The sequence below is a fragment of the Orycteropus afer genome, unplaced genomic scaffold, assembly GCF_000298275.1.
Source record: "Orycteropus afer afer isolate SDZICR_OR568_19922 unplaced genomic scaffold, OryAfe1.0 scaffold00501, whole genome shotgun sequence".
Classification (NCBI taxonomy): domain Eukaryota; kingdom Metazoa; phylum Chordata; class Mammalia; order Tubulidentata; family Orycteropodidae; genus Orycteropus; species Orycteropus afer.
Window position 1 is genome coordinate 1898751 of NW_006922088.1, and position 10375 is coordinate 1909125.

Consider the following 10375-nt stretch of genomic DNA (forward strand, 5'->3'; position numbering starts at 1 on the left):
GCGGACTTGCCTACTTGGCCAGTCTCCAAGCCAGGCCCCCAAGCCCGTACCTTCTGCACTCCTGCCTCTGGGCTCACCTGCACCTCAAAGGGGCTGGGGCAAAGGGGGAGCTGGTGTCAGTGCCTGAGTGGCCCTGTCTGGGACACCCCTCCTCTCTGTCCTTGGGTTCCCAGGCAGCCTATCTCCCTCTCTCCCTCTCACCCCAAGCTGGCCTGGGGAGGAAGGCAGGCCTGCACCAGGCTTACCTGCGGGGGATGGCGTAGCCGCCCCAGGTGATGGTCACCACATACTTCCCAGGCACCACAGGGTAGTACTCACACTCGAACACACCGTCCCCAGCCTCTCGCACCTTCACCGGCTCCTCTGTGCCCTCTGAGGAAAAATGGGTGGGGCAATAGTGGTGTGTGAGTCCCCAACCCTGAATTCCTGTACCTAGGCCCCAAAGGGCAGAGCCGAAACCCAGAGCAGGGCCCACACAGTCCCCTTGTGCACAAGGGACCGAGAGTCATTCCCAGCCTGTAGATGGGAACAGAGAGGAGATGATGGGCCCGAGATCCTTGTGGTTCTGCTCACTGGGTCTCCCCTTGGGACAGAGAGCTGGGGGTCATTGCCCTCAGGGAGCCAAAACCACTGCCCTATGTCCTCCCTACCCACCCTCCCCTGGTTTTGGGTCCCAGCACTTACTTGGCCCCTTGACTGTGACCTTGAGCTCCCCGCTGCCAGCGCCCTTGGTGAACACCTTGAAGTCAGCCACTTCTTTCACACGCACACCCTTGGGCTGTAGGCCCCGCCCAGAGGCTCTGCAGGCATTGGGGTTGCAGGCTGCAGGGAGGAGGCAGAGGTGGGTTGGGGGTGCTGGAGGGCTGTGGACAGAACCTCAGCCCCTCACCCCTCATCCCTTCTCACTGAGCAGTCATTTGACCCCTCCCAGGCACAGGCCATGACCTCATATACCCCTTCCCTGCACGCCTCGTGTCCTTGCACAACTGGGGCTGTTAGGAGCCATGGTGGGCAGGGAGCTGGCTACAGGATCCGGATCAAGCAGGTCATAGGAAACCATCCAGCTGGGGTTCTGATCACTGTCACTTAGGACAAAGGTATGGCAGAAGCTAGACAGAGAGCTGGGCTAAAGTACACAGGAAAGGGCCATCCATCTAGAGCCCCAAAGCACCTCAGGAACTAAGTCATGCTACAAACACTCAGCAATGCCATGGAACAAGAGGTATCTCATACGACAGGAAGCCTGGCCCAGAACCAGTACCATGTGGACATTAGCCTGCTACAGAGCACTGCAGTGGTAAGAGCCCAGACCCTGCCGCGGCACACGGACAACAGAATGATAATCTCAGCCTGCCACGGACACAGAAAGGGGCATGGAACCCATGGGGGGCCCAAAACCCATACACGGGCTTGTAATCCCAGCCTGCTGGAGCGCACAGGCAGTGGTCCGGAATCTAGACTTTATTACAGAAACCATCAGGCAAGTGGCCAAGAAACTCGAGCTGCCACAGAACACAGCCAGTGGCATAGCACCTGGAGCCTGTGGCAGAATGCCATGGAATGGGGTGATTCCACACAACCTGGGCCATACCACCCAGCACAGGTGGGCCAGTCAGCTATGGCCATGTCTGGCCCAGCCTCCGTTGGACAATACTAACATGGCACCACTCTCTTGGCCTGGTGGACGATGGGCTTGGAGGGGGCTAGTATCAGCAGGGGCACTGAGGGCCAGGGAGAGAAGCACAGCCTACAGGTGTGTACAGGTGCTCCCCACATATGCCCTATCCAAGTGGCCCTGTCACTTCCTCTTTGATCCTTCCAAGGTGGCAACTGTTTTGGGTGTTCTTCCTTGTAGCCTCCTCAGGGGTCAGGGGGCAAAGAGATGATGGGTTAAGGGTCTCTCCAGACTCTACCCATTAGCTGCTCCTTCTGCCCATCTTATGCCTTCAGGTAGCCCCCCACTCACCCTATGGACTTAGAGCCTCAATTCCCAAATCCTAGGACCCAGAAAAAGGGGAGATGGATTGACACAGTGGCTACAATGACGGGGTCAGGTATAGCAAGGACTGTGAGGCTGGTGCAGGACCGGGCAGTGTTGCGTTCTGTTATCCACAGGGTCACTGTGAGTCAGAGCCGACTAAATGGCCCCTAACAACAGGACCCGGAATCTGGTGGCAGCTTGCTGGTCCCAGTGAGGGTGATGGTGGGGAAAATCTGAAGGGCCCTCACCTTCAGCCACGTGGACAGGGAATGGGCTGCGAGTGATGGGGGCACCAGCGAAGGCCACATGCACTGTGTGTGGCCCCTCCATCACAGGCCTGTATGTGCAGCGGAACGTGCTGTCCCCCTTGTCCTCCAGGGCCACCTCCACTGTGTCCCGCCGGCCCTGCGGGTCCACGATCACCACAGCAACGTCACCAGCGCCAGCCCCTGCCATGGACACAGGTTGTCAGTACCTGCTCGACACAGCTACCGGGGCGCCTGCGTCCTGGGACCGCTACCCCAGCCCCTAGCCACACCCTACACCTTCAGTCAGGGGCTACCCCCAGGCCCATCCTTACCCGCAGTGTAGATGTCAAAGTAGGTGGGCTTGTTGGCCACATTGCCCACAGGCTCCAGGCCTGGGCCACGGGCTGACACCTTGTTGGCATCCCCCAGGGCCATGCCCACGTTCACCTCAAAGGGGCTGCGTTCAATGTTCTGGCCAGCAAAGAGCACAGTCACCTAAAGACCAGGGATCAAAGGTTAGCTTCTAGGGGTCAAAGGTGGGAATGGAACAGGAGGGCAGGTGAGGGCCTATGAGGATACCTTGTGCAGCCCAGCGACCTTGGGCACATAGGAGACAGCGTAGGTTCGGTCCTTGTCATTGTTAGGGACCACCTTGGCCTGACAGGAAGAAGATCTTAAGTCACAATGGCTGTTGCCTTCCTTGATTTCACGGTCCCAAGTAGCCCTTATGGGGAGGCCTCCCCCAGGTTACATGGCAGTGGGTGGCTTTGGCCACCACCCCCAAGCCATCCTCTTGTTGGCTCCGTGGCCTCTGGCTCCAGCCCCACTCTACCTCCTCCTGCCCCAGTGGCCCCCGCACCTCTTCGGTGTGGCCCTCGGGATCCTCGATGTAGACCAGCACCTCACCCAGGCCAGCATCCACGGTCTGCACGGTGAAGTGGGCAGGTTGCAGCACAGTGTTACCTTGGGGCTCGATGCCTGGGAGGGCAGAGGCAGAGCCAGGTTCAGAGGGGGAGCTCACAGGTACACCACTGTCTGAGGACGGCTGCTGGGCTGAGCACCTACCGGGCCCATAGGCGATAGCCTTCTTGGGGTTCAGCTGCTTGGAGCGGACAGGGGCACCTGGCTTGAGTTTGGCCTTGGGGAACTGGGACAGGTAGGTCATGACAGAATGCTCATCCACATTGGGGTCCACGATCTCCTCGGGGGCGATCACCTGCCACAGGGAGGAACAAAGTTACACGTGTCCACTGCAACCAGCAGCCCCAGTCCTCACCTGCATCCTAGCCAGGTGTCCTTGTAGACCCAACCTCCACCCGTGGCCCTCTTGCCCGGGACCCCACCCCATCTGCGAATGTACCTGGGGCACACCAAGCCAGTCGTCCGCCTGCTGCATGGCCTCTCGGGCGTTCTCCACGGGCTGGTTGGGGTCCCAGGCCTCCCAGTCGGGGCAGAGGCCTGGAGGGATGGGGGAAGATGAGAAGGGGAAAATTGTCACCTAAAATGTACACATTTACTCACTCTAGCCCCTCCCAGGCTATGGGTGTGCACCTCTTCCCAGCCAGCCAGAGGCCCCTGAACCAGCCAGGGACCTGCTGATCCCCGAGGCAGTGGTCCATCAGCTGGGGTACCCATCTCTCCTCAGAGGCCCAGCAGCCCTCCCTAGCACCAACAATGAGGCCTTTCTGCCCTGGGTGACGCAGCCTGGCACCAGTCCTGCCAGCCAGCCTCCTGCCCGCTCAGGCCGCAGCATAGACCCTGAACACCAAGCTCCTGAGAGGGCTCCCCTCCCAGACCTCTCTCGCCTCACTGCAGCTACTGCAGGAGTGACAGAAGTCGCAGTCCCTGTCCCATATATGCCTCTGACCCCTCCCCTAGAAAGTCTCCTCACAGCTGTCCTGGATTCCTAAGCCATCTGCCTCAGGGCATAAGACTCCCTCTCGCTGCTAACTGCCCACTTGGGGAAACTGAGGCATCAAAGGATGAGTTCTCCTCCGTCCACCCAGAGCCCAGCCCTTCTAATAGGAGGTATGCTAAGGGAGCCCCAGATCACTCCTGTGAAAGGGTGTGGGACTGCTTGGTTCAGGCCGGGGCTGGTGGAGGGGGCGCTCACTGTGCGGGAGGGTGGGGGGCGGCTCAAAGGCTGGAATCCGTGACTGGCTGGAACAGCTGAGCTCACTGCTGGCAGCCACTCCAGCTGTGGGCAATGGCTCAGCAGCTGGGAATGCTTCCCAGACGGCCGTGCCCCTGCCTCCCACCCTCTGCTCCCCCGCTGACCCCAGGGCGGGGGAGGATTCTCCCAAGGGGCATGGCTCCCCAGGTTCAGGACTGACCAGCCCAGGGTAGAAGGAGCCCCATCTTCTCAGGATATGAGGGGTTAGGAAGGCGACGGTGCATGGGGAGGGGCTATAGCCTGTGGTGGCTCAGTTTCCTCATGGCACTGATCGGCCCCTACCTGGCCAGGCCAGGGCCTAGGTTGACGGGGCGGGGCTGGATCACCTGCCACTGGGCAGCCCACATTATCCTGGCCCTCAGCCCCTTCTCAAAGCCGCCCCAGGATCTCACAAAGGTGCACTCAGTGGAAATGGAGCCTGGGTGGCAAAGCAGAAAGTAGGGGGCAATGGCTTGAGGTTCAGTTCAGCCAAAGGAGTCAACAGACCTTGGACAAGTCACTGGCCCTCTTTGGCCCTCAGCATCCTTGTCTGTAAAGCAAGGAACTCAAAGCCCTTCCCGTCCCCATAGAATCTGTCACACCCATCAATGGGGGCCAACGCCAGCAAGAATCCCAGCTAGGGGAAGTGGAAGCCCTACAGGGGTGCATGCTGACAGCTGCAAGCCTCAGTACGTTCAGCTCGTCCCAGCCCTCCTTCTGGCTGGGCGCTCTGCACCGCTCCACTCACCAGGGGCACAGTTGTCCACCAGGGCGCCCAGGGCTTTGCCATCCTGCCAGTCTCGGTTGAAGTTGGTGATGGGCAGCTGGGGGACCTTGTTCTGGATCCAGCCAAGCAGGCGCTGCTTGGGTGTCTGCTTGCGGGCGTCCTCGTCGTCCTCATCCTCCCACATGGGCATGGAGATGGAGTAGTGCAGGATCAGCGTCCAGATCAGGCCCAAGATCAGCTTCAGGTTCCCATCCACGATGGCCTTGCTGTCTGCAGAGCAGAGGGGACCAGCGGGGCTCAGGAAGTCCACCCTCTAAGCCAGGGTGCCCTCCACACCCGCCTGCTACGGGGAGGGTGCCCCTGAGGCAGCTGCTAGGGCACTGGGCTCAGGCCTCCTATTTCTGGAATCGACCCCCTCAGCCTACCAGGGCTCTCCCTGCTGCAAGTGGAGAGGCCGAATCCGGCTGCTGCCCTGTGTGCCCCTGTACAGGTACTTTTACCTGTTATCGCATTCAATTCTGCCTCCTATTGGCTACAGCCATCCTTGCAATTATCTAGGGTCTGTTTGGTCCTATTGCATTGTAAGCCTTCTGGGAGCAGACACTGATTTTTTGGTTTGTTTAGCAGTTTTAATGAGGTGTAGTGACATACTGTAAAGTACAGGTGTAGAGTATAATTTGATAAGCTTTGACAGAAAGCCAGAAAGCCATCAAAATAACAAATATAGCCACACTTCCAAAAAAATGTGGGCCCCTCTGCTATCCCTTCTTCCTGTTCCTCCTTGTCCTTCTCTTCTCAGATAATCACTGATCTGTCACTACAGATTAGTTTGCAACTCCTAGAGTTTTATATAAACAAGTGATCCAAATGCTTAACATGCTTGCTGCAAACCAAGAGGTTGGTGGTTCAAGTCCACCTAACAGGCTCCTGGAAATAAAGGCCTGGAAAATTCTGAACCATTGAAAACCCCATGGAGCACAGTTCTACTCTGAAACACTTGGGGTTGGTCATGAGTTCAATCAGATGAATGGCAACTGGTCTGATTTTTTACATAAACAGGATGCACTGCTTCTTGTCTGTCTGCTTTCACTGTAGACACTGTTTTTTTCACACTCAGATCCTAGAACTTGGTAGGCTCTCAAGAAATGTTGGTGGAATGAATATTCCAAAACCTGAAGTTACAGAGGAGCAGGGCCAACCTGGTTTCCACCTGGGACGCCATAAAAGGCTTTTGGAACAACAGGATTCTGGGAGGAGAGAAGGTACCCAGTACATACTCAGTGAAGGCTTGGAAATCACGTTCACAAATGGCGGGGGGCAGTGGGATTTCACAAGAGCCAGGGGACATGTCACCCATGTAGACTGAAGTTTCAGAAGCTGAGACACACTCCACCCATTACGTCCTTTGAGGAATACGATGGACCAGAACTGATTACCGCGGAGTGTGCAGGCCTAGCTCCCCTTTAACAGCCCAAGGGAAGCACTGACAAGCTGGGGGCCTGGAGTATACACATCATTGGAATCCAGCTCATTTGTGAAGGACAACGCAGGCCTGAAAACCTGCAGCTCCAGGCTGAGCTGAGGGTCAGGGTAGGTGGAAGACTCAGCCTTGTTTACTGCTGTTGCTCCAGAGATGGGAGAGGGTGGGGCTGGAGGCACCCTTTTCTACATCTTTTCCTGCCCCCTCTTCCTAGAGCTGGGGGGGAGGGTGGAAGGAGACCCAGCCAGGGTCAGGGAACTGTGGCATCTCCCATCTGCCCCGGGAGGGAACCTCAGGCTCCAGGCTGCTCTGGAGGTGGGCTGGCCCCTTGGTTCCCCACCCTCTCACTGATTCATCCTTCCTTCCCCAGCAGCTCCCCGGGCCCGCCCCCTTTCCCCTGGCTCCCCTGTAACACAATGGTTTGGCAGCTTTCAGATTCCATGACACACTCACTCCCGGCCTCCCGCTCTGCCTCTGCCCTCTCGAGCACACAAATACACCCGGGCACTCAGCAGCGCGGGTCCGTTCACACAGTCTCGACACCCCAGTGCCCCCTCGGCCTCCTGCAGCCCTGACAACCTCCAAAGCCCATCCTCATGGCCCATCAGGGCTTCCTGTGAGCTGGGACAGACCCCCTGGAGGGAGGGAGACCTCAAGGCCACTGGGGCTGGGAAGGGGTGTGTGGGGTGGTCATTCATACTTGCTGGAGAGGGAGGTTTCTCCCCCGCAACTGGCCCAGGGCCAAACAGCAAGTGGTCCGAGGCTTGGGGCAAGGGAGGGACAGCAGCCGGGCTCCAGGAGCAATGACCTTCCTCTCGCCTCCTCCCCCTCGGAGGCCTGGGGAGGGGAGCTCAGCTCCAGCCAGGCTTCCACCCTCACACACCCCCAGCCTTCTTCTCGCCTGCCTGGGGATACCCCCAAAGGGGCGGGAGGAGCCAACCAGCCAGCCCCTGAGTCCCCGGGGCCTCTAGAGGAGGGGGAGAGGAGAGAGGGCCGGCCGAGGGAGGGGCTGGGACAGCTGCAGCCCCCTCCAGCCCCTCCCTCGGCTGTTGGCTGGAAGGGGAGGAACAGCAGCAACTGGGGAACAGCTGCGGGACAAAGCTGCCTCACAGGCCTCTTTGTTCGGAGGGGCTGAGGGGGCAGTGGGCGGCCTGGGTGCAGTGACGGGGCAAGAAGAGCCGCAGCCCTCCCAGCCCAGGCTGGGCACCCTGTCCCAGGTGGACCTCTCCACTCCCAGCTCCCCATCCCGGCACCAACCCCCCTACTAGAATAGGAAGTGAGGGTCTTTCTGGCCCCCCCACCAAGGTGCCTAGATGCTCAACTTCAGTCTTGAGACCTTGCCGGGGCAGAGGCCCCCTGGACAGTCCCTTCCCACCACTGTAGAAGAGGGGGGCCCAGGTTGTCCCTTCACACCTCAGCCTGGCCACCCTGTGGCCGGCAGCCCTCCCCGCCAGCCTCAGCCCCAGCAGCTGAAATCTATCAGCTCAGGCCCAAATGGGGACCGGCTCCCCTTCCTCTCAGCGGGATGGAGGAGCTTCCCACCCACCCCCAGACCAGCCTTTGCTTCTTCCCCCTCAGCTCGGAGCTGGCCCCTCCACAGTGGAGCCAAGGGGCCTGGGGCCAAGCACCACAGCAGAGGGAGAGGTGTGCTCCGGAAGGATGAGGCCTGGAGGCGGACTGGGGAGGGAGGGAGGCGGAGCGGCTTGCTAGCACGTCTCTCCTGGGAGACCCCACCTGGGACAGTCAGTCCTGCCTCTCAAAGCCCATCGCGCAGGGGTGACAGGGCTACCCGGGTTCTGACACTCCCTCCACGCTCACTCACATAGTCCCTTCGCCCCCCTCACACCCCCACCATACACCAGGGCCCCCTCCCCCACGCCTGCCCTCAGGCTTGTCCTTCTGGAAAGCTCAGAGACAACTGCTGTGTCACGGAGGCAGGGCTATTTCCAGGCCCGAGCAGGCGGGTGGGGTGGGGGCTGAAGGGGGGCAGTATGGGGGCAGGAGGGGTAAGACCGAGGGAGGGGACTGCGCAGGGCAAAGGGCCCCGAACTGACCTCAGATGCTAATTCAGGAGGCCCAGAGATGGCCCTGAGGGAGAGTGGGGGTAGACAGTCCATTATTTGGGGGTGTCTCCCAGGCAGCAGAGGTGGGGAGCTCTAGGCTACCTGGCTGGCCCCTGTGAAACTCCCTTTGTGGGGCCCTGGGTGCACCCTACATGGGATCCCTTCATGTAAATCACAGCATGGCTCTTACAAGTTCACCCTGAAGGGTGTAGGGGTGTCTTCCCTGGACCCCTAGACTGTCTGAGTGACTGCAGGGCTGGGAGCGCAGGGGGCGCTACCCGCCACTCACAGCCCACTCCAGGCTTCTCTGCTGCCAAGCTGGGAGTGCTTCCCCACCCCCACACCGTCCCAGCACACCTTCCAAATCTGGTTACACTCAGTGACTCCCTCCTTCTGCAGGCCTCCCCTCCCTGCCGGGGCCAGACCGTTAGCTTAGCTGCAGCCAATCCCTGGCGCTGGGGTGGGCTGGGGCTGGCTGCAGGCAGGCTCACCCTCCCAGGGGCAAGGCAGAAGGAGGCCAGGCAGGGGTTAAAGCTCGCTGCTCAGAGCTCAGTGCCTTTTTAGGTGTTGGAGGCAGGGCCCTGCCTGCCCAGTCCCCCGGCCCGAGCCAAGCGTTGAGCACATGCCCGCAGTGGGCCTGTGAGACATGCTGCGGGCCACTAGCTCCCCAGCGCCTCTGAGGCAGGGATCCTGGAGCACTGGGATCCAGGCAGTGACAGGGATCTGTCTCCAGTCCTTGCCTCTCAGGAGGTGCTGGGAAGCTGGGAGGAGACCTGCTTTGTTTGGGAGAGGGGGGGGGGATCCCAGGTGCCCCATGGCAGGAAAGGGACAATGAGTAGAGGCAAGTGGGTGGGAATGTGTGTGTGAGTGTGCAGTGCTGGAGGGCTGGGAACTCTAAGGTGTGGCCTCACTGCGTGCCCCTGGGTGCCCACGGTCCTGAGGGTCCTGAAGGCAGTGGCCTGAGTCGGAGGCTGGGGGAGATGGGGCAGGGGCGTCTCCCTGTCGGCCGCCCCGCCCCGGGTCTCCGCTCCCTGCGCCCCCCTGCAGCACCTGTGCCCCCTGCCCCGGGAGACAGCTCCCTGCCCCCCCGCCCCCGCCTGGCCCTCGCCGCCCGCACTGACCGATGGACACAAGCTTGATGTGCTCGCGCTCCAGGAACTCGAGGGCCACGGACACGTTCTCCAGCTTCATCTGGCGGAAGTTGGGGCGCGGGTGGAACTTGCGGTACATGCGCTTCTGGCTGAGCACCTCGAGCAGCGCGATGAGCCGCAGCCCGTCGCTGAGGTCGCGCTGCAGGTCGGTGAGGCGCTTGCCCACGCATTTGAGGTGCTCGTTACACCAGCGCGTGAACGTGTTCTGTTGGATCTTCTTCCAGGGCGCGTCCTCAGCCAGGTCCTTCTCGGTGGACGGCATGTCGTCCACCTCGTCGGCCAGGCCGAGGCCCGCGGGGTCCGAGTAGCCGCTGTTCATCATGTTGGCGGCCAGGCGAGCAGGGGCTGCGGCCGGGTGCGGGTGGGCGGACGGACTGGGGAACTGGCGGCGCTGTCGGGGCGCAACAGCGGGCTGGGCTGCGCGCTCTGCAACTTCTCTCCTTTGGGTCGCGCTCGGCGGGCGGCTCGCGGGCCTCCTCGCTCCGGCCTCTCTCCCTCCGGGGGCGGAGCGGTGCTCGGGAAGTGCGGCGGGCCGGGCCGGGGGGTTTAAGAAGCCCGCGGCCCGCGGGCCAC

General features: G+C 60.8%; 1 protein-coding gene across 1 annotated transcript in view; it reads right to left on the reverse strand.

Moving 5' to 3' along the window:
- The window catches only part of FLNC (filamin C), a 28719-nt gene extending 18607 nt beyond the window's left edge, over positions 1-10112 (reverse strand). Inside the window, 11 exon segments of the mRNA XM_042782900.1 lie at positions 3-93; positions 246-372; positions 685-822; positions 2230-2430; positions 2562-2724; positions 2809-2886; positions 3089-3207; positions 3295-3445; positions 3590-3687; positions 5130-5378; positions 9773-10112. Of these exon segments, the coding sequence (XP_042638834.1) occupies positions 3-93; positions 246-372; positions 685-822; positions 2230-2430; positions 2562-2724; positions 2809-2886; positions 3089-3207; positions 3295-3445; positions 3590-3687; positions 5130-5378; positions 9773-10064 (1707 nt within the window). The 5' untranslated portion in view covers positions 10065-10112.
- Positions 10113-10375: the final 263 nt, after the last annotated feature.